General features: G+C 51.1%; 1 protein-coding gene across 2 annotated transcripts in view; it reads right to left on the bottom strand.

Moving 5' to 3' along the window:
• The window catches only part of PKN3 (protein kinase N3), a 436,492-nt gene that overhangs the window by 145,623 nt on the left and 267,225 nt on the right, over positions 1–23,644 (bottom strand). For both annotated transcript variants that reach the window (XM_069609180.1, XM_069609181.1), the window contains exon 11: positions 11,112–11,301. In XM_069609180.1, coding sequence (XP_069465281.1) covers positions 11,112–11,301 — 190 coding nt within the window. The remainder of the gene's footprint in view (positions 1–11,111; positions 11,302–23,644) is intronic.

The raw sequence follows: 23,644 nt of genomic DNA, 5'->3' as shown, positions 1-23,644 counted from the left end.
AATCTAGGGAGTGGCTCCTGCCCCACCCAACAGGAAAAGTAGTTCCAAACAGAAGAGGATCAGAGGCTCAACTGGCAGGCAAGTAAGCAGCATGGTCTGCTGCAGGTAAGTCCACCCAAGCATTATGAGCCCGGCGCTTCCAGCGCTGGGACTGGGCATATTTATGAGCCTGGTGCCACTGGCGCCAGGACTGGGTCCAAAAGGTCCCAATTGGGACTGGTTGGCACTCGGAACCTGGGTTATAGATCTGCTTCCAAGGGAGTTGGGAAAACCCTGACCTTTTGGAAGCAGAGATCATGACAGTACCCCCCCTCAAGGCCCCTCCCAAACCGGGCTTCTCCGGGGGTTTTGGCTTGTCAGGAAATGTTCGGTGAAATCTTTTGATTAGGCGAGGAGCGTGGACATATTCAGCAGGTTCCCAGGATCTCTCTTGGGGGCCGTAGCCTTTCCAGTCAATTAGGTAAAATAGTTTAGATTTGGAGATCTTGGAGTCCAGAATGCTTTTGACTTCAAACTCGAGTTCTCCATCAACTAGGATAGGTTTTGGAGATTTAGTTAGTCGGGTTTGAGGTTGCACGGGTTTTAATAGAGAGACGTGGAAGACCGGATGTATCTTCATGTGCGGGGGCAAGTCCAACTTGACCGCTACTGGGTTTACTATGGTAGTGATGGAATAGGGACCAAGGTATCTTGGGTTGAATGTGCGTGGCCCTTTTAGAGGTAGATATTTGGTGGATAACCAGACTTGATCCCCTACTTGATATTGAGGGGCTTCCTTCCGATGTTGATCTGCTCCTTTCTTGTATTGTTCTTTAGCCCTTTGAAGGTGAGAAACAGCTTCCTTGAAGGCTTGGGTGATTGTAGAATGCAGGTAGTCTACTTCTGGTGTTTCAAGATCTTGGAGGGGATCCAACTCCGAGGTTCGAGGGTGACTGCCGTACAAAAGAAAAAACGGGGTTTTCCCAGTTCCCGAATGGACAGAGTTATTGTAGGCATATTCGGCTATCCAAAGGATGTCTTTCCAAGTTTTTTCAGTTTGTTGCAGCATGCAGCGTAAATACTGTTCCAGAGTTTGATTGGTCCGCTCAGTTTGTCCGTCAGTCTGAGGGTGGTGACTGGTCGATAGTCTCACATCAATTTGAGCCGACCGACAGCAACTTCGCCAAAAATGAGAAATAAATTGACTACCTCGATCCGAAATTAGAACCGAAGGAAAACCGTGCAGTCGGACGATGTTTTCGAGAAATTCTCGGGCCAGAGTTGCTGCTGTTGGCAAGCCTTTGAGCGGAATGAAATGCGCCATCTTGGAGAATAAGTCCACGATTACTAGAATCGTATTGTATCCGGAGCATGGAGGTAGATCGGTGATGAAGTCCATAGAAAGCGTATGCCAAGGGCGAGGTGGGATGTCAATAGGGCGTAAGAGGCCTGCTGGTCTTTCCTTTTGACTCTTGTTTTGGGCGCATACTCCACAGGACATTATAAAGTCTCTGATATCTTTTTTCCAAGACGGCCACCAGAAGTAGCGCTTGATCTTTTCTGAGGTCTTGGCCATACCGGGATGTCCTTCCATTAAAGAATCGTGATAACAAGAGATTACTTTTTTCTGTAAATCTGTGCTGGGTAGGTATAATCGTTCTTGGAAATACAATAAGTTGTCCTTTGCTGCAAAGTCCTTTCCCTGCAGATGCCAATTCTGTATGTCTGCTGGAGTTACAAGTTGCCTGGCTTTATCCTTAACTTCCTCTATGGATTCTGTGGCGATTACACCCAGAATTCTTTGTTCGGGAATGATTGGTACAGGTTTAGGGTTGATCAAGTGTTCTTCCACTCCCATCCGAGAAAGGGCATCAGCTTTACCGTTCTTTGTACCAGGTCGATAGGTAATTATGAAGTCAAACTCGGCAAAGAATAATGCCCAACGGAGTTGTCTAGAGGATTGGGCTTTTGCGGTTTTCAAATATTGCAGGTTTCGGTGATCCGTAATCACAGTAACGGTGTGTCGGGACCCCAGCAGATAATGCCGCCAAGCCTTAAAAGGCAGACTTGATAGCCAGAAGTTCCTTGTCAGTAATCGTGTAATTGATTTCAGGAGGCGAGAATTTGCGGGACCAAAATGCCACGGGATGCAACTGATTGGTTACCGGGTCCTTTTGTGATAGAACTGCCCCCATGGCAAGGCTTGAAGCATCAGTTTCCACGATGTAGGGGAGTTCGGGGCGAGGGCGTTTTAAGATTGGTGCAGAGATAAATTTAGTCTTCAAATCCTGGAAAGCTTGTTCCGCCTCGGTAGACCATTCAAAACGTTTGTTTTTCTTTAACAAGGCAGTGATGGGCTGGACTATTCGAGAGAATTCGGGGATAAACCTGCGGTAAAAGTTAGCGAAGCCTAACATGCTTTGCACACCTTTTACGGAGGATGGTGATGGCCATTTGAGAACTGCATCGACCTTCTTTGAATCCATACGCACTCCGCCAGGTGATAATATGAATCCCAAGAATTCAACTTCAGTCACGTTGAAAACACATTTTTCCAACTTAGCGAAAAGTTTGTGTTGACGCAATCTTTCGAGGACCATTTTCACGTGTTTCCGATGTTCAGATTCCGATGAAGAATAAACGAGGATGTCGTCAATGTAAACAACAACACACACATCTATGAGCTCTCTGAGGACATCGTTCATAAAATATTGAAAGGCGGCCGGGGCATTGCAAAGTCCGAAGGGCATGACCTGATATTCAAATAGCCCATACTTGGTGCGGAAGGCCGTCTTCCATTCATCGCCCTCTTTTACTCGTACCAAGTGGTAAGCTCCTCTAAGATCCAGCTTTGTATATATGCATGCTTTTCTGACTTGGTCCAGGAGTTCAGGGATCAAAGGTAACAGATATCTATTCTTAACGGTGATCTGGTTCAGGGAGCGATAATCTATACAAGTTCTAAGGTCTCCTTCCTTTTTTGGAACGAAGAACAAAGCTGAAGAAGCAGGGGACTTGGAAGGACGAATAAACCCATTTGCCAGGTATTGATCCAGGTATTGTCGAAGGTGAAGGTTCTCAGGCTCGGTGAGGGCATAAATTCTACTACAAGGAGGAGTAGATCCAGGTATCAGGTCTATCTGGCAGTCATAAGACCTATGAGGAGGTAGAGAGTTAGCCTGATCCTTCCGGAAAACATCTTGGTATTCTAGGTATTCGGGAGGTAACTGGGGAGTCTCTGAAGAAATTGCTGCCAGTGCAACACCAGGTGGAGGGTGACAAGTAGAGACACATTCTGGAAACTGGACCGTTCTTGCTCGCCAATCGATCAGAGGATTGTGTTTCTCTAACCAAGGTATTCCTAGAATAATCTGAAACTGAGGGGCCTTGATCACATCGAACACGATCTTCTCATGGTGTCCATCTTGACTTACTAGCGTCACCTCTTGAGTGGTATGCATTACTGGCCCGGAGGCTATCTCCGTACCATCCACCGTAGTAATGACGTCCTTTACAGCCTTGGGACAAAGAGTTAGATTCATCTTCAAAACCATTTCATGATCCACATAATTGCCGATGGCACCGCTGTCGACGTAAGCTTCAATTGCATGTAATCGATCCGGATTATCAGGGCTAATGAGGACCATAGGTATCACGAAATGCGAGGTCACAGAACTGGTTTTCACGCTCGGCAAGAGGACCTCTATTCTTGTCAGGCGAGGTCGTTTCCCTGCTCAGAGTTTGTAACTTTGGTAACTGCAGCTCCTACTGCCTTCTTGGCAGGTTTCACCGGACAGTCTCGAAGAAAGGGCCCTGAGTTTCCGCAATAGAGGCATAATTGCAACTGTTTTCTCCTTTCCCGCTCCTTTTGTGTTAGAGGACCTTTCAGACCCCCTATTTGCATGGGTTCCCTGGAGTCTACTCCTTTGGAAGGAGTTGGCGGTTTGGAAAATACTCGAGCATCAAACTTGGAACGATCGGCCTTCCTGTTCTGCAGTGTGTGATCTATTTGAACGACTAAGTCTATATAGTCCGAACAATCTTGTGGGGGATTCACTACTTGGGCTAACACATCTTTGAGCTCTCCACGTAGACCTCTATAAAACAGCGTAATCCTTTTGTCCTCAGGCCATTGAGTTTCCACTATCAGTCTGTTGAAAGACGCAATATAAGCCAAAAGGTCTTGATTACCTTGTCGCAACGAAAGAAGCTCATTGTCCAAGGCCTGCCCCTGTGAATGTCTTGCGAACAGTTTTTCCATAGTGAGCTGAAAAGCTTGAAAATCATGGAGGACCGGATCATCTTGATTTACTAGAGGGATCGACCAGTCTGCCGCATTGCCACTAAGGTACGAAAGCACGAAAGCTACTTTAGCTTGATCAGTTGGAAAGGCTGCTCGCCGGCATAAGAAATGCAACCGGCACTGATTGATAAATACTGCAAACCTCTTTGGGTCACCAGAAAATCGTTCGGGCGGAGCCAGAGGTACATTCCCAGGTAGGTTGATCTGCACTGGATTCATAGAGGATGTAGAAGGAAGATTTCCCCCAGATGCGGGTAACGGGGTCTGTCCGGCTTGTGACTGTAGCAATTGTCTAGCGAGATCATCTGTTCGCTCCTTGGAAATAATCAGTTCCCTTCTTAGAGCGTTCGTTTCCTGACGGGCTGCATGCACTTCTGCCCTTAGTTCCCCAAGTAACTGGGCTAGCTGGTCGGTATCCGAGGTTTCCATAGCGCCTGGACGGGAGTTTTGTGGTAGGCTTTGCGTTCTGTAACGCTCACCTGATTCCCGTAGAGGCGCCGGTCTTGACTGGGCGTATACCGTATCTTCAAAGGTGATGTGTAACACACGGCTGGCTCTTTGGGCTGGACCTCTGTGCACTGTATGTCTGACTCGAAGGGTAAGATGTCTGCAGATAGAGAATATGGGATTAAGGAACTGGGTTATTGAATGTCTCTCTCTTCTTCCCTTTCTCTTCTCCTGTAGAACCCCAAAGGTTAACGCTCTCACCTTAGGTAAGTGAACGCTGTGCTCTCCATCTGCCTCAGGGCAGGGTGCTGTAACCAGTTTCTTCACTGGATAAGGGGAGCAGGCCTCTTGACTTCAGAGGACTGCTGTCCGTCGTTTACTGCACGAACGGTAAGTTTCGAGTAATTCTAATGTCTTTAAAGTCTTTAGTAATAATGTTTCTTGTTTTGCAGGGTTCCGGCGATGGCGGATGACGGGCTGAAGTGAGTTGAAGATGGAGCTCGTGTAATGAATAGAAGCGCCTGGAAGCACGTAAGTAAGCGCTTGTTGCCTGCTTCACGATGCGCTCTAACTGTCTTTTTATTTTGCAGGTACAAGTTCGGAGTGGCTGCAGGGTGCCGGAATACCCACTGGGTTAGATGTGGAAAGGAGTAATGGCACGTGAGTATTAAAGTTCCCCAATGTCTTTAAACGCACCTTGTTTTGTCTTTCAGATGCGGGATGCAGCGCCGGAGGCCTCCGGAGCGTGCGAAGAGTTGGTAAACGTTTGCCTTTCAGATGCCGGAATGCAGCGCGAGGCGTTGGTGACAGCCGATGGACCAGGTAAGTGAAGAGCTGTCACTGAAGACCGTAATGCTAACCTGTTCTTTCTTGTCTTTATAGGTGTTGCTGAAGACTGGATTCAGGATGGTAAGCCTTTTTCCTTAGGCCCAGGATCAGATGCAGAAGACACGATGAGCGTTCTGCTGCAGAGGATGCAGAATAACGCAAAGCAAGATTCATCCATCGGGTGTGGTTTAAATAGCCTCCTGTAGTGCTTAGGTGTCTCCTTCCACAGCCATGCCTATGTAAGAAAAGAGTTCCTGCTTTCCAGAAGAGTTTCAGTGTTCTGAATCTAGGGAGTGGCTCCTGCCCCACCCAACAGGAAAAGTAGTTCCAAACAGAAGAGGATCAGAGGCTCAACTGGCAGGCAAGTAAGCAGCATGGTCTGCTGCCGGTAAGCCCACCCAAGCATTATGAGCCCGGCGCTTCCAGCGCTGGGACTGGGCATATTTATGAGCCTGGTGCCACTGGCGCCAGGACTGGGTCCAAAAGGTCCCAATTGGGACTGGTTGGCACTCGGAACCTGGGTTATGGATCTGCTTCCAAGGGAGTTGGGAAAACCCTGACCTTTTGGAAGCAGAGATCATGACAGCAAGAAGCCACCCAGCCCTGTAGCAGTCTACCGGATCACGACAATGGGGGATGAGAACCTTGCTATCTAGCTCTGGGTCAGTGACTCCCACACCTTCAACAAAGAGGCAAGAAGCCACCCAGCCCTGTAGCAGCTTACCGGAGCACGACAATGGGGAATGAGAACCTTGCTATCTAGATCTGGGTCCGTGACTCCCAAACCTTCAACAAAGAGGCAAGAAGCCACCCAGCCCTGTAGCAGACTACCGGATCACGACAATGGGGGATGAGAACCTTGCTATCTAGCTCTGGGTCAGTGACTCCCACACCTTCAACAAAGAGGCGAGAAGCCACCCAGCCCTGTAGCAGCCTACCGGATCACGACAATGGGGGATGAGAACCTTGCTATCTAGCTCTGGGTCCGTGACTCCCACACATTCAACAAAGAGGCGAGAAGCCACCCAGCCCTGTAGCAGCCTACCGGATCACGACAATGGGGGATAAGAACCTTGCTATCTAAGCTCTGGGTCAGTGACTCCCACACCTTCAACAAAGAGACGAGAAGCCACCCAGCCCTGCAGCAGCCTACCGGATCACAACAATGGGGGATGAGAACCTTGCTAACTAGGTCTGGGTCAGTGACTCCCACACCTTCAACAAAAAGGCAAGAAGCCACCCAGCCCTGTAGCAGCCTACAAGACCACGACAATGGGGGATGAGAACCTTGCTATCTAGCTTTGGGTCAGTGACTCCCACACCTTCAACAAAGAGGCGAGAAGCCACCCAGCCCTGTAGCAGCCTACCGGATCACGACAATGGGGGATGGGAACCTTGCTATCTAGCTCTGGGTCCGTGATTCCCAAACCTTCAACAAAGAGGCGAGAAGCCACCCAGCCCTTTAACAGCCTACCGGATCACGACAATAGGGGATGAGAACCTTGCTATCTAGCTCTGGGTCAGTGACTCCCAAACCTTCAACAAAGAGGCAAGAAGCCACCCAGCCCTGTAGCAGCCTACCGGATCACGACAATGGGGGATGAGAACCTTGCTATCTAGCTCTGGGTCCGTGACTCCCAAACCTTCAAAAAAGAGGCAAGAAGCCACCCAGCCCTGTAGCACCCTACAAGATCACGACAATGGGGGATGAGAACCTTGCTATCTAGCTCTGGGTCCGTGACTCCCAAACCTTCAACAAAGAGGCAATAAGCCACCCAGCCCTGTAGCAGCCTACCGGATCACGACAATGGGGGATGAGAACCTTGCTTTCTAGCTCTGGGTCCGTGTCTCCCAAACCTTCAACAAAGAGGCGAGAAGCCACCCAGCCCTGTAGCAGCCTACCGGATCACGACAATGGGGAATGAGAACCTTGCTATCTAGCTCTGGATCCGTGACTCCCAAACCTTCAACAAAGAGGCGAGAAGCCACCCAGCCCTGCAGCAGCCTACCGGATCACAACAATGGGGGATGAGAACCTTGCTATCTAGCTCTGGGTCAGTGACTCCCACACATTCAACAAAGAGGTGAGAAGCCACCCAGCCCTGTAGCAGCCTACCGGATCACGACAATGGGGGATGAGAACCTTGCTATTTAGCTCTGGGTCAGTGACTCCCACACCCTTCAACAAAGAGGTAAGAAGCCCCCCAGCCCTGTAGCAGCCTACCGGATCACGACAATGGGGGATGAGAACCTTGCTATTTAGCTCTGGGTCAGTGACTCCCACACCCTTCAACAAAGAGGTAAGAAGCCCCCCAGCCCTGTAGCAGCCTACCGGATCACGACAATGGGGATGAGAACCTTGCTATCTAGCTCTGGGTCAATGACTCCCACACCTTCAACAAAGAGGCAAGAAGCCACCCAGCCCTGTAGCAGCCTACCGGATCACGACAATGGGGGATGAGAACCTTGCTATCTAGCTCTGGGTCAGTGACTCCCACACCTTCAACAAAGAGGCAAGAAGCCACCCAGCCCTGTAGCAGCCTACAAGATCACGACAATGGGGGATGAGAACCTTGCTATCTAGCTCTGGGTCAGTGACTCCCACACCTTCAACAAAGAGGCAAGAAGCCACCCAGCCCTGTAGCAGCCTACAAGATCACGACAATGGGGGATGAGAACCTTGCTATCTAGCTCTGGGTCAGTGACTCCCACACCTTCAACAAAGAGGTGAGAAGCCACCCATCCCTGTAGCAGCCTACAAGATCACGACAATGGGGGATGAGAACCTTGCTATATAGCTCTGGGTCAGTGACTCCCACACCGTCAACAAAGAGGTGAGAAGCCACCCAGCCCTGTAGCAGCCTACAAGATCACGACAATGGGGGATGAGAACCTTGCTATCTAGCTCTGGGTCAGTGACGCCCACATCTTCAAGAAAGAGGCGAGAAGCCACCCAGCCCTGTAGCAGCCTAGCGAATCACGGCAATGGGGGATGAGAACCACGTTGTGGCAATAGTGAATACTTGTTTTATTCTTTATTGTGTAATGGTTTATTTCAAACCTTTCACAAAACACTATACAAAATGTCTACTTCCATTCAAATTCTTAAGAACAATAACATTACAGAATTCATATAACTTAATAACGATGTTAAAACTATATATAACACATTGTGCTACAAGATCATACAAAATACCATCTAGTAAAATTCATTCTTTCGTCCCCTAACTCGACAACATCATTATTACCTTAAATATTTCATCAATACATCTCAATGCGGCTATAGATATCTCAAATTACAGTGAGGAGTCAGGAATGATACTATGACACAAGTTGAACATGATTTTGGCTAATGACTTTCATTAGACCATAAAAAGGGGTTAGGAAAAGTCTGCGCTGTCCCTGCACAAGTGGAGTTTCCCTACCTAAACTCAAACTTAAGGATCTGCCAGTGTCAGAATGTCGAAAACAAAACTGTCCTGTGTTAAAAGTACTAGTCTGACACTCACAGTCTAAACAAATGAATTCTAAGGTGGAAAGGATAATGTCTTTGACCTTGAGTGCTTTGTAAAAATGTTAAAAGAAAGGAAAAATGTATAACTCCCACAAAAAGAAATCTATCAACGATGGGTATCCTTGCTCTAAAGGGTCCTTCCTTTGCCCTGGAATCTTCATCACTTTCTTGGGTTATAAATAAAAGTTCTTGATGTTCCCTTAAGTCAACAACAAAAGTTATCTTTAAACTGATTGCCTTTCTTTTTATGTGTGACCATGATACCTGGTTTACTCTCCTGCCAGGGTTTTTGTTCCCAAGTCCCTTATACCAACACAGCCTGCCGGCTAGTTCTTGTGTTGTATTTACTTTCAACTTACCTGGTGTATTTTCCCAAACTGGAATTCTTTTACAGATTTGCAACTGCCTGGTATACTCCCCTGCCAGGCTTCTTAAAAACACAAACTTGTAATTGCCTGGTATACTCTCCTGGCAGGGATTCCCTCAAATGTGAGCTCCTGCTCACTTTCCCATCCTTTTATGGTTCAGCTTTTTAACCCCACTGGCTAATATACTTGGTTTCTTATTTATGGCCTCTTTAGTGTCTCTCTCATATGCTTGCAACATGCATTGCCAAACGTGACAGCCTTTCCTCTTTGAAAACTGCTCTTTCAGTCTTCCGCTCTCTGGTATATTAACCCATTCCTTTTCTCCCTCTCCCTTGATTTACCTATGGGTAATGATTTCAGTTTGGCGTGGCCGCCAATATGCCCCTGTGTTCCCTCTGTCCCTCGGTGGACTAACTGGTTCTTGATGCGTTTCTCGTTTCATCTCTGGCCTGCTGGTGTCGGTCTCCTGCTGCGTTCTGCTTCACAACCATTTCTCTGCCGTTTTCCTGCTTCTGGAGGCTTCCGCTGCGCTAGTCTGCTTCTTATGGGACTCCGGTAAGCAAAGTGCTGTTCTTCAACACTGGCGAACGCACAGAAGCCCTCGACTGGCTTCTGCCATTCTCAATGTGCTTTCGGCAGCCTTCTCTCTTCTGCTGCCCTAGCCGGTTGGCTCCAACAACATCCTCCCAGATGATCCTTCACATGGAAAGGAGCAACTTGCTCCTGCCAGAAGCTTCTCTGCCTTCATTGTTTCAGTAAATGAAATGTTTTGGACACAGGAGTGTGCTCGCTGCCACTAGAGCACTGCCTGTGCTTCTGGATTGCTGTGCTCTGCATTACTCTGCTCCTCTTCCTCGTCCCAGCGTATTTCATAATTTTACCAGGCCGGATAGATTCTGAGGGTTGAGCTTTGGGGTGTAACAAAAGATGTGTACTACTCTCAATCCGTGGAAGAGGGAAGGTGTTACAATAGGCTATTAGGGCACGGGGAATCCGAGATGTATCTTTAGAAAGGAAAGGGGGATACCATGTCTCACCCAATGATACCATAAACCTCTCCCGGGGATTGCCTCCCCGCATATGATCCTCCCTCATATCAGGTAGCGGCTGCCGTCCCCTGGCCACATGGGGGGAGGCCATCAACGGGAAAGAAGTGATGAAATCATCAGATTCATCACACATTAGTTTAACCAGAAACGATTCGGCAAAACATGTGTTTCGCATTATAGGTCACATTCTAAATCTATTGACCTATAGTGAGCTTCTTCAGGGTTTAATCTTCAGTCAAAAATGGTTTTATTATTTAAATAATTCATAGGTGCAAGGTGGAGAAAGAGTTCAGTTTACAGCATGCGCAACTCATTGCTGTACTAGAGACATCCAGGTGCCCTGGCATGAAGACGGGCCATCTCAGAGGTCTGTAGGGCATTACATTGCTACCTCCTGCCTCCCTTAATCACCTTACTTCAGAAGAGAGGTGACCTTTAGGCAGAGAGAATCCAGCAGATTTATGGAGGAAAAGGAAAAGGAAGCATGAAGCATTGACCTGAAACAGTAGATGTGTTTGAGAACAGTTCAGAAGACACAGAATATGACCACACATAGCACATAGAGGCGATTAACCTTGCAAAGAATGCTATGTATACACACAGACACACACTCACAAGCTTACCTGGGAGACTCTAAAGGAGGACTGAGGAAGGCCATACCCGAAGGTGTAAAGGAGCCATTTGGCTGGTTGGAGACAGGAATGGGAGGACTCAACGTGGTCATGGAGCTGCAGGGCGGGAGGATGTTCATCATAAGGCGCCCCCAGGTGGCGATGTTAATGTTCATCTGTGCAGCCCGTAGAAAATCCTTCCCTGGGAGGAAGAGAGGAGTTAAGGGAGCTCAGTAAGCAGGGGCTCCAAGGGCCACCAAACTTACATACTTCTATTAACTCACATCACTCAAGTGTAGACCTAAAGACAGGACTAGGCCTTTTAGCACAGTTTGTGATTCAAGCTTTCCAAGATTATGAAATAATTTTCTGCGGTCAACAAATCAATTCCCCCCCCCCAGATTTCTTGTGCATTTTAACTTTATGTTACATTCCTCATGTTTTAAGCTGTTGCACATCAGCTTTGCAGGGACTGTCACAATAGAACGTGTGGCTGTGCTACATACAACAAACTAATACACAGACACCCCTTAAGAAAGGCATGGAAGTAACTCTTCAGCCTCCAAGGTCGAATCACAAAACTCTGTGGCACCACAAAAGGTGTTCGACCACTAATTGGGCACGCAGTATTTGCATACTGAAACAGTAGGTAGTGACTCATTCCTGTGCTGGAGGCTAAGGGGTGACGCTGGGCTGACCCTGGGGGCAGGGAACTGCCCCCACTCCCAGGGAGGCACTACAACGCATCCCCCCCATGGCTCTGCACGTGCTTCGCCTCATGGCAATTTCCCACCATACAATTGCACAACTTTGGGTTAAGTAGAAAGTGTCACACTGATAGGAGATACAAACGGAAGTGGTTCACAAAGTGACCAGCCACAACCACAAAACAAATCCTACCGTTGAGAACCGCTGGTTCAGCCAGACGCGCACATTCACAAAAGGGGCTTTCATGTTTTTTTAGTGTCCATGCGAGCCTGAGAAATCTATACTAATAGTCCGTTTAACAACAGGGGGAAACCTGCACTTGCAGGTTGCATGGGTTTCTGCACTCCGTGGTCTAAAGCCAAAATGGCAGAAAGCAAACATGTGCCCCACCAGCCCCATCAAGGACAGCTGTACAAATTGTAGTTCCCATGACCCCCATACCACCCATGGCCTGTAGTTCCCATGTCCCCATGCCCTGTAGTTCCCATGCCCCCCCATTCCCCTATACCATGTAGTTCCCATGTCCCCCATACCCCCATGCCCTGTAGTTGCCATGCCCCCATTCCCTGTAGTTCCCATGCCCCCATATCCCTCATGCCCTGTAGTTCCCATGCCCCCATCCCCCATAGTTCCCATGCCCCCCCATGCCCTATAGTTCCCATGCCCCCATCCCCCCATGCCCTGTAGTTCCCATGCCCCCCATACCATGTAGTTCCCATGCCCCCATGCCCTGTAGTTCCCATGCCCCCATGCCCTGTAGTTCCCATGGCCCCCATACCATGTAGTTCCCATGTCTCCCATACCCCCATGCCCTGTAGTTCCCATGCCCTGTAGTTCCCATGCCCCCATTCACCCATACCATGTAGTTCCCATGTCCCCCATTCCCCCATGCCCTGTAGTTCCCATTCCCCCATACCCTCCCATGCCCCGTAGTTCCCATGCCCCCATGCCCTGTAGTTCCCCATGCCCCCATGCCCTGTAGTTCCCATGCCCTGTAGTTCCCATGCCCCCCATACTCCCCCATGCCCTGTAGTTCCCATGCCCCCCATACCCACCATGCCCTGTAGTTCCCATGCCCCCCATACCGCCCATGTCCTGTAGTTCCCATGCCCCCCCCATGCCCCTGTAGTTCCCATGCCCACCATGCCCTGTAGTTCCCATGCCCCATTCCCTTTAGTTCCCATGCCCCCCATACCGCCCATGGCCTGTAGTTCCCATGCCCCCCATTCCCCCATGCCCTGTAGTTCCCATGCCCCCCATACCCTCAATGCCCACCATGCCCTGTAGTTCCCATGCCCCCATGCCCTGTAGTTCCCATGCCCCCCATGCCCTCCATGCCCCGTAGTTCCCATGCCCCCATGCCCTGTAGTTCCCATGCCCCCATTCCCCCTTGCCCTGTAGTTCCCATGCCCCCCATGCCCTGTAGTTCCCATGCCCCCCTATTCCCCATACCATGTAGTTCCCATGCCCCCATACCCCCATGCCATGTAGTTCCCATGCCCCCATGCCCTGTAGTTCCCATGCCCCCATACCCCATGCCATGTAGTTCCCATGCCCCCCATACCCCATGACATGTAGTTCCCATGCCCCCCATACCTCCCATGCCCTGTAGTTCCCGTGCCCCCCATACCTCCCATGCCCTGTAGTTCCCATGCCCCATTCCCCCTTGCCCTGTAGTTCCCATGCCCCCATTCCCCCTTGCCCCCTTGCCCTGTAGTGCTCATGCCCCCATACCCCCATTCCCCCATGCCCTGCAGTTCCCATGCCCCACCATACGCCTCATGCCCTGTAGTTCCCACGCCCCCCCATTCCACCATGCCCTGTAGTTCCCATCCCCTCCATACCCCCCATGCCCTGTAGTTCCCATGCCCTATAGTTCCCATGCCCCCTCATACCCTGTAGTTCCCATTCCCCCATACCCCCATGCCCTGTAGTTCCCATGTCCCCCATTCCCCCATGCCCTGTAGTTCCCTTGTCCCCCATGCCCTGTAGTTCCCATGCCCCCCACCCCCCCCATGCCATGTAGTTCCCATGCCCCCCATTCCCCCATGCCCTGTAGTTCCCATGCCCCCATTCCCTCCATGCCCTGTAGTTCCCATGCCCCCATACCATGTAGTTCCCATGCCCCCCATTCCCCTATACCATGTAGTTCCCATGTCCCCCATTCCCCCATGCCCTGTAGTTCCCATGCCCCCCATACCCCCATTCCCCCATGCCCTGTAGTTCCCATGCCCCATGCCCCCATGCCCTGTAGGTCCCATGCCCCATTCCCCCATGCCATGTAGTTCCCATGCCCCCATTCCTCCATGCCCTGAACAAGATTACATGCTCAAGATAAATTAACACGGTGAGATCTAAGGGGACCTTGAGCCAGGAGCCAGTGTGGGTATTAGGAGTGTGGAGAAGGAGTTGGACGGGTTGCAGTAGGTCAAGGGGAAAGGGACAGAGCGAGCAAGTGAGAGACAGAGATGGACACTGATTCAAGGCAGCGTGGGTAGAGACAGGTGGAAGGAGGAACAGTAGGGAATAGGTGGAGTAGAGGAAAGAAGAGGAATGGAGTGGGTGAAAGGAGGAGCAGTGTAGGGAATAAGTGGAGTAGAGGAAAGAAGAGGAATGAGTGCGTGCAAGGAGGAGCAGTGTAGGGAATAAGTGGAGTAGAGGAAAGAAGAGGAATGAAGTGGGTGAAAGGAGGAGCAGTGTAGGGACTAGGTGGAGTAGAGGAAAGAAGAGGAATGAAGTGGTTGAAAGGAGGAACAGGCGTGGGAATGGAGTCAGAGTTCCACCTGCGATCAAGGAGGACACATAGACCCTCTCTCATTTATGTAATTTATGATACGTAAAAGATTGGGCAACTCGGAATAGATAGAAGTCTATCTTCAGTGAGGTTTCGTTTTCTTGCCCTCAGAAACCTCCATGTCGTTCAATGCATTTTCGTTGGCTTTCCAGGCTGCAGAGCCAAGGGTCCCAGTCTATATGGTTCCACTGGAGCGGATATGTTGGCTTACCAGGCTGCAGAGCCAAGGGTCCCAGTCTATACGGTTCCACTGGAGGAGATGTGTGGCTTTCCAGGCTGCAGACCCAAGGGTCCCAGTCTATATGGTTCCACTGAAGCAGATGTGTTGGCTTTCCAGGCTGCAGACCCAAGGGTCCCAGTCTATACGGTTCCACTGAAGCAGATGTGTGGCTTTCCAGGCTGCAGAGCCAAGGGTCCCAGTCTATATGGTTCCACTGGAGCGGATATGTTGGCTTACCAGGCTGCAGAGCCAAGGGTCCCAGTCTATACGGTTCCACTGGAGGAGATGTGTGGCTTTCCAGGCTGCAGACCCAAGGGTCCCAGTCTATATGGTTCCACTGGAGCGGATATGTTGGCTTACCAGGCTGCAGAGCCAAGGGTCCCAGTCTATACGGTTCCACTGGAGTGGATGTGTTGGCTTTCCAGGCTGCAGAGCCAAGGGTCCCAGTCTATATGGTTCCACTGGAGCGGATATGTTGGCTTACCAGGCTGCAGAGCCAAGGGTCCCAGTCTATACGGTTCCACTGGAGGAGATGTGTGGCTTTCCAGGCTGCAGACCCAAGGGTCCCAGTCTATATGGTTCCACTGAAGCAGATGTGTTGGCTTTCCAGGCTGCAGACCCAAGGGTCCCAGTCTATACGGTTCCACTGGAGCGGATGTGTTGGCTTTCCAGGCTGCTGAGTCAAGGGTCCCAGTCTATATGGTTCCACTGGAGTGTAGGTGTTGGCTTTCCAGGCTGCAGAGCCAAGGGTCCCAGTCTATACGGTTCCACTGGAGCAGAAGTGTTGGCTTTCCAGGCTGCAGACCCAAGCGTCCCAGTCTATATGGTTCCGCTGGAGCGGATGTGTGGCTTTCCAGGCTGCAGAGCCAAGGGTCCCAGTCTATACGGTTCCACTGGAGCGGATGTCATGGCTTTCCAGGCAGCAGAGGCAAAGGTCCCAGTGTATATGGTTCCACTGGAGTGGATGTGTTGGCTTTCCAGGCTGCAGAGCCAAGGGCCCCAGTCTATATGGTTCCACTGGAGCGGATGTGTTGGCTTTCCAGGCTGCAGAGCCAAGGGTCCCAGTCTATATGGTTCCACTGGAGCGGATATGTTGGCTTACCAGGCTGCAGAGCCAAGGGTCCCAGTCTATACGGTTCCACTGGAGGAGATGTGTGGCTTTCCAGGCTGCAGACCCAAGGGTCCCAGTCTATATGGTTCCACTGGAGCAGATGTGTTGGCTTTCCAGGCTGCAGAGCCAAGGGTCCCAGTCTATATGGTTCCACTGGAGCGGATATGTTGGCTTACCAGGCTGCAGAGCCAAGGGTCCCAGTCTATACGGTTCCACTGGAGGAGATGTGTGGCTTTCCAGGCTGCAGACCCAAGGGTCCCAGTCTATATGGTTCCACTGAAGCAGATGTGTTGGCTTTCCAGGCTGCAGACCCAAGGGTCCCAGTCTATACGGTTCCACTGGAGCGGATGTGTTGGCTTTCCAGGCTGCTGAGTCAAGGGTCCCAGTCTATATGGTTCCACTGGAGTGGAGGTGTTGGCTTTCCAGGCTGCAGAGCCAAGGGTCCCAGTCTATACGGTTCCACTGGAGCAGAAGTGTTGGCTTTCCAGGCTGCAGACCCAAGCGTCCCAGTCTATATGGTTCCGCTGGAGCGGATGTGTGGCTTTCCAGGCTGCAGAGCCAAGGGTCCCAGTCTATACCGTTCCACTGGAGCGGATGTCATGGCTTTCCAGGCAGCAGAGGCAAAGGTCCCAGTGTATATGGTTCCACTGGAGCAGATGTGTTGGCTTTCCAGGCTGCAGAGCCGGGGGTCCCAGTCTATATGGTTCCACTGGAGCAGATGTGTGGCTTTCCAGGCTGCTGAGACAAAGGTCACAGTCTATATGGTTCCAATGGAGTGGATGTGTTGGCTTACCAGGCTGCAGAGCCAAGGGTCCCAGTCTATATGGTTCCACTGGAGTGGATATGTTGGCTTACCAGGCTGCAGAGCAAAGGGTCCCAGTCTATACGGTTCCACTGGAGATGTGTGGCTTTCCAGGCTGCAGACCCAAGGGTCCCAGTCTATATGGTTCCACTGGAGCAGATGTGTTGGCTTTCCAGGCTGCAGAGCCAAGGGTCCCAGTCTATATGGTTCCACTGGAGCGGATATGTTGGCTTACCAGGCTGCAGAGCCAAGGGTCCCAGTCTATACGGTTCCACTGGAGGAGATGTGTGGCTTTCCAGGCTGCAGACCCAAGGGTCCCAGTCTATATGGTTCCACTGAAGCAGATGTGTTGGCTTTCCAGGCTGCAGACCCAAGGGTCCCAGTCTATACGGTTCCACTGGAGCGGATGTGTTGGCTTTCCAGGCTGCTGAGTCAAGGGTCCCAGTCTATATGGTTCCACTGGAGTGGAGGTGTTGGCTTTCCAGGCTGCAGAGCCAAGGGTCCCAGTCTATACGGTTCCACTGGAGCAGAAGTGTTGGCTTTCCAGGCTGCAGACCCAAGCGTCCCAGTCTATATGGTTCCGCTGGAGCGGATGTGTGGCTTTCCAGGCTGCAGAGCCAAGGGTCCCAGTCTATACCGTTCCACTGGAGCGGATGTCATGGCTTTCCAGGCAGCAGAGGCAAAGGTCCCAGTGTATATGGTTCCACTGGAGCAGATGTGTTGGCTTTCCAGGCTGCAGAGCCGGGGGTCCCAGTCTATATGGTTCCACTGGAGCAGATGTGTGGCTTTCCAGGCTGCTGAGACAAAGGTCACAGTCTATATGGTTCCACTGGAGTGGATGTGTTGGCTTACCAGGCTGCAGAGCCAAGGGTCCCAGTCTATATGGTTCCACTGGAGTGGATGTGTTGGCTTACCAGGCTGCAGAGCCAAGGGTCCCAGTCTATATGGTTCCACTGGAGTGGATGTGTTGTCTTACCAGGCTGCAGAGCCAAGGGTCCCAGTCTATATGGTTCCACTGGAGTGGATGTGTTGGCTTTCCAGGCTGCAGAGCCAAGGGTCCCAGTCTATACGGTTCCACTGGAGCAGATGTGTTGGCTTTCCAGGCTGCAGAGCCAAGGGTCCCATTCTATACGGTTCCACTGGAGTGGATGTGTTGGCTTACCAGGCTGCAGAGCCAAGGGTCCCAGTCTATACCGTTCCACTGGAGCAGATGTGTTGGCTTTCCAGGCTACAGAGCCAAAGGGTCCCAGTCTATACGGTTCCACTGGAGCGGATGTGTTGGCTTTCTAGGCTGCAGAGCCAAGGGTCCCAGTCTATACGGCTCCACTGGAGCGGATGTGTGGGCTTTCTAGGCTGCAGAGCCAAGGGTCCCAGTCTATACGGTTCCACTGGAGCGGATGTGTTGGCTTTCCAGGCTGCAGAGCCAAGGGTCCCAATCTATACCATTCCACTGGAGCAGAGCCAAAGGGTCCCAGTCTATACGGTTCCACTAGAGCAGATGTGTGGCTTTCCAGGCTGCAGAGCCAAGGGTCCCAGTCTATACGGTTCCACTGGAGTGGATGCGTTGGCTTTCCAGGCTGCAGAGCCACATGTCCCAGTCTATATGGTTCCACTGGAGCAGATGTGTGGCTTCCCAGGCTGCAGACCCAAGGGTCCCAGTCTATATGGTTCCACTGAACCGGATGTGTTGGCTTTCCAGGCTGCAGAGCCACATGTCCCAGTCTATATGGTTCCACTGGAGCGGATTTGTTGGCTTTCCAGGCTGCAGAGCCAAGGGTCCCATCTATATGGTTGCACTGGAGCGGATGTGTTGGCTTTCCAGGCTGCAGAGCCAAGGGTCCCAGTCTATATGGTTCCACTGGAGCAGATATGTTGGCTTTCCAGGCTGCAGAGCCAAGGGTCCCAGTCTATATGGTTCCGCTGGAGGGGATGTCTTGCCTTTCCAGGCTGCAGAGCCAAGGGCCCCAGTCTATACGGTTCCACTGGAGCGGATGTGTTGGCTTTCCAGGCTGCAGAGCCAAGGGTCCCAGTCTATATGGTTCCGCTGGAGGGGATGTCTTGCCTTTCCAGGCTGCAGAGCCAAGGGCCCCAGTCTATACGGTTCCACTGGAGCGGATGTGTTGGCTTTCCAGGCTGCAGAGCCAAGGGTCCCAGTCTATATGGTTCCACTGGAGCAGAAGTGTTGGCTTTCCAGGCTGCAGAGCCAAAGGTCCCAGTCTATATGGTTCCTCTGGAGCGGATGTTTTGGCTTTCCAGGCTGCAGACCCAAGCGTCCCAGTCTATATGGTTCCACTGGAGCGGATGTGTTGGCTTTCCAGGCTGCAGAGCCAAGGGTCCCAGTCTATACGGTTCCAATGGAGTGGATGCATTGGCTTTCCAGGTTGCAGATCAAAAGGCTCCCAAGTCTATACGGTTCCACTGGAGCAGATGTGTTGGCTTTCCAGGATGCAGAGCCAAGGGACCCAGTCGATACGTTTCTAGAGGATTTCCTCATCCCCTCCGGTGTTGCAGGCTCTATAGCTTCCTGAGCCCTTCTTCTGAGCTACTTGCAGGCTTTCGGGATCCAGTACCGAATGATAGTCTTATCAGCAGCTGTGCCAATGGGCACAGCCCACAAAGATAGAGAGGGACCTTGTGGGTCACTCTTGATCTTCCTCTCACCATCGGTCTCATTGTGACTCATCTGACCCCGCTCAACCCTCCTCCCACTGCCTGGTCTTGACTAGGACCAACCAGGCGCATAGGAACTTGCTTGTTCTTGCTGTGGAAGGTTGCCCAGGGCAATGCCAGTGGTTCAGATTCATGCAAAACCTTCCACCCATCACTTTTGTGCTTACAGTGTGTCTCACAAGAGGGTATTCCCAGAACGTGGGTCCTTTGCTCGCTGCGCCATAGGGAAGCAAGCTGCACCTCACTGAAGAGGCCCAACAAGGCCGAAACATGTCTGGGGTTGCTTGTGTTTCCGTGTAGAGGGGACTTGGCCTAGCAGTTCGGGTTGGGCTGCGACCATTGGTGGCAGTACCTGATTGATTTGCATATGGCTGGACCCCTTTTGCAATGTCGCAGACGGGCTAAAAAACGATGGTGTGGAAGGTTGCCCAGAGCAATGTCAGTGGTACAGATTCATTCAAAACCTTCCACCCATCACTTTTTGTGCTTACTGTTCTTGCTACCTAGGCCTGCCTCCTATTCACCCAGTTCCTTAATACACAACATTCAGGGGGCGAGTTCCTTTTGCGCTCTTGATGTTGGTCTCCGTCTTCTTTTTGCACGCTTGCTAACTTTTCCTCGGAGTTCTTTTCTTGTTCTCTTTGAGATCGGCCACCCCAGTGATACTTATCCTCTGTCACAATCGGCTCCTGCTAAGCCCTACCCCTGTCCATAGATTTCAACTCCCATGTTCTCATATTATTCTCTCCTCATGTTCTCACCTCTTCTCTCTCTTCCTCCTGCCATTACCAACTCCACTCAGGGTACCACCTTCCTCTATCCATGTTCACTCCCCGATGTCGCCACCTCCTCCATTTTCTTAATCTCTACCACCTCCTGTTCTCCGACAACCCATGATGATATCACCTCCTCAGTTCCAACCAGCTTCTCCTTTTCACTCTCACCTTTGATGTATCACCTCCTCCTGCGTTCCCTTGCTGCCGCCTCTCTTCGACCTCTGCTTCTTCTACCACTCTACAGTCTTTAGCCTTCTGCAAACACTAGCCTCCTATCCTACAGATTTACCCTAAGCAACCGGTAATCCGTGCCTTTGTACAATGTTCCCTCCTCCCTCTGGGCGGGATTCCCAGTGAGGGTCTGCACCTCTGCTTGGTAGTTGAGTGAAGGTTAGGAGTGGCTGTTCTGTGAGGCCACCTGGTACAAGTTTGGCCTTAAGGGGCTGGATCTACCTTATTAAAGGGATGTCCGCCATTTTGGACGTTAATTCTTGCTCTCCGACCCTGCCGGTTGCTGCTTGTACTCAGTTTGAGGATCCAGTGTTTATAGCGTATGGCGTGGCAACTGGAAATACGTTAGAAAATCTTGCTGAACAGATTGTTTTCGATGTTTCCTTGTGAATGCAGGTTAAGAGCAATGTTGTATTCCGGGTGCTATTACCTCTTGCCAGGGATCAATGTGACATTGGTTTCCTGCACTGAATCTGCAGTGCTTGGGGCATTTCAAAGGGGCAACGGTGTGTCAGCTGGACAACAGAGTACCACACACGCCTCACAGAATTTATAAAATAAATTACTTTTAGTGTCAAACAAAGGTGCTTGTATCACTCGCTACCATGGCTCCTTTCCCCTTAAGGGCGAAAGCTTTCTAAATGATGGTCAGAGGTTTGAGCTCATTTATAAAGCGCTTTAGGCTCTCAATACTGAATGAGATTCACAGACATTGCACTGCAGGTTTGCACAATGGATTAGTGTGGGATTAGCTTCTCCAGGGTTTCTCTGTCCTACTATGCTGATGGCTGAGGAATCTTCAGGCCCCCAAGTCTTGTCTGTGATGGGCCCCAGCCATGTGATATGATATGATATATGATATGATAAGGCAATTGTAACGCGCCTATACACAAGTGTTTCAAGGCGCGACGAGGCGGGGGGGGAACAAGGGGAGACAGACAACGATCTTACTAGGCCAGGTGTCATTCAGATCGCGCAAGTGCAAGGGTAGAGGGGAAGGGAAAAGTGCATGGGGGAAAGGGAGAGGGGAAAGTGCAGTACAGGGTTATTAGCATACAGCATACAGGATAAATAAGAAGGGCCAGCTGGTGGCAAGTGCGAGGTAAGTGCAGACAAGTGCTGGGAAGGGGGGCTGTATGGATACAGACACAGTCCCGTAGTGCAGGGGTTGCCGTGGAGGCAGTGCAGGGGAGAGTGGCTGGGCCGAGAACGGTGAATGGCCCAGTTGCAGATTCAGTGCAGTTTCAGTAGTATTAGCAGGGGAGAGGGGGAGAGAAAGCGGAGGCAAAGAGGAAGGTTTTGAGGTGCTTCCGGAACCGCAGCTGGTTCTCCTATAGTTTCAGTGAGGTAGGAAGGCTGTTCCAGAGGGAGGCCCCTGCAGTGGAAAGAGATCTGCCCCCAACTCGTTGTTTGGAGAAGCGGCTGACCCTGGGGGAGTTGGAGGCGGATGAGCGAAGAGCTCGAGAAGGAAGATATTTAGGAAGAGAGAGTTGAAGGTATTTTGGCCCAAGGCCCCAGACGGCGTTGTGGACAATGCAGAGGGTTTTGAACTTGATCCTCGCAGTCACTGGGAGCCAGTGTAGTGATTTCAATCCTGGAGAGATACGGTCCCTGGGCTTGAGGCCAAGGACAAGTCTTGCAGTCCTGTTCTGGATGAGTTGCAAAGGGCGGAGAGTAGAGGCGGGCAGATTAAGATAGAGGCTGTTACAGTAGTCCAGCTTAGAGAGAACCAGGGCTCTAGAGACAGTGAGCTTCTGGGGGAAGGAGAGGAAAGGAAGGATACCTCTGAGGAGGTGTAGCTGGTAGTGTGACTTCTTAGATACGTCGGATATGTGAGGAGAGAAGGAGAGTGTGGAGTCAAAGATGACCCCAAGGTTTTTTGCCTTGCATGTAGGAGCAGGAAGAGGGCCCAGAGAGGCCGGCCAGAGAGCTGCAGGGAAGGAGGGAGTGGGAGTGCCGATGAGTAGAATTCTCAGTCTTACTGGCATTAAGGCAGAGTTCGTTGGCGGCACACCATTCCTGGATAGCAGAAAGACAGTCAGAGATGAGGGAAGGAGAAGAGGAGGCCGAGGGTAGCCTGAAAATGAGTTGGGTATCATCCGCATAGGACTGAAAGTAGGGGCAGAGAGCGGCGATGTGGTGGGCGAGAAGTGCCAGATACTGGTTGAACAGCCAGGGAGAGAGGTTAGATCCCTGGGGGACACCACAGGTAGAGAAGAAGATGTCAGAGAGGAAAGACCCCAGTTGGACCTGGTAGGGTTGATTTTAGAGGAAAGAGGTCAGCCACGTCAGAGCCTGACCAGTGATACCGAGGTTATCACGGAGACGGTTGAGCAGGATGGTATGGTTGACAGTATCAAAGGCAGAAGAGAGATCAAGCAAAATGAGAACACATGGAATGTTAGAGTCAAAGTTCGAGAGCAGGTCCTCACGGATGTTCAGGAGAGCAGTTTCCGTGCTTCTGGCAGCTCTGAAGCCAGACTGATGGTCATGAAGACTACCAACACATGCAGCATGGAGATTAAGCTGGGAGATGGCCAGTTTCTCCAGGAGCTTGCCCAGGAAGGGAGTGATAGAGATTGGGCAGGAAGGGTCGGAAGAGGGTTTCTTAAGAAGGGGGTGAACAAGGGAGTGCTTAAGGGGGGAAGGGAAGACTTCAGAGGCGAAGGAGCGATTGCAGAAGTCAGCAAGGGCAGGAGCCAAGGAGTCAATGTGGTCCTTGATAGTTTTGGAGGAACAGGGGTGGACCTGTTTTGACGAGACTTTCATAGATCGGACTTGTCTTGAAACCTCGTCAGCAGAAAAAAGGGGAAAGGAAGAGAAGGAGAGAGGAGGGGTGGCTGCAGAAGAGCCAGAGGAAGGGCAGGGAATAGAGGGGGGGAGGTTATAGGAGGAGAGTGAGGACAGGATGTCCTGAGTTTTTGAAATGAAGTGAGAGGCCAGTGCCGTGCAGAGGGCCTGGGAGGGGACAGGAGAGGTAGAGACTGCAGCAGGGTTGGCCAGCTCCTTGCAGATTTTAAAGAGTTCGGCCGAATTGTTAGATGCCGCAGAGATGCGGGCTTGGATAAGGGCTCTCTTCTTGGTGAGAACGGAGAGCCGGTATTGCCTTTGGAGCAGGCGACAGGCCAGTTTGTCAGAGGATGAACATGAAGCACGCCATTTCCTCTCTGCCACCCTGCACTTGCGTTTAAGGGTGACGAGATCCGAGTCATACCAGGAGTTACATTTGGCTT

This window comes from Ambystoma mexicanum, chromosome 8 (assembly GCF_040938575.1).
Source record: "Ambystoma mexicanum isolate Mex_15411 chromosome 8, UKY_AmexF1_1, whole genome shotgun sequence".
NCBI classification, from domain to species: domain Eukaryota; kingdom Metazoa; phylum Chordata; class Amphibia; order Caudata; family Ambystomatidae; genus Ambystoma; species Ambystoma mexicanum.
Note: the sequence above shows the minus strand (reverse complement) of the source record. Positions and strands in the feature narration are given on the sequence as shown.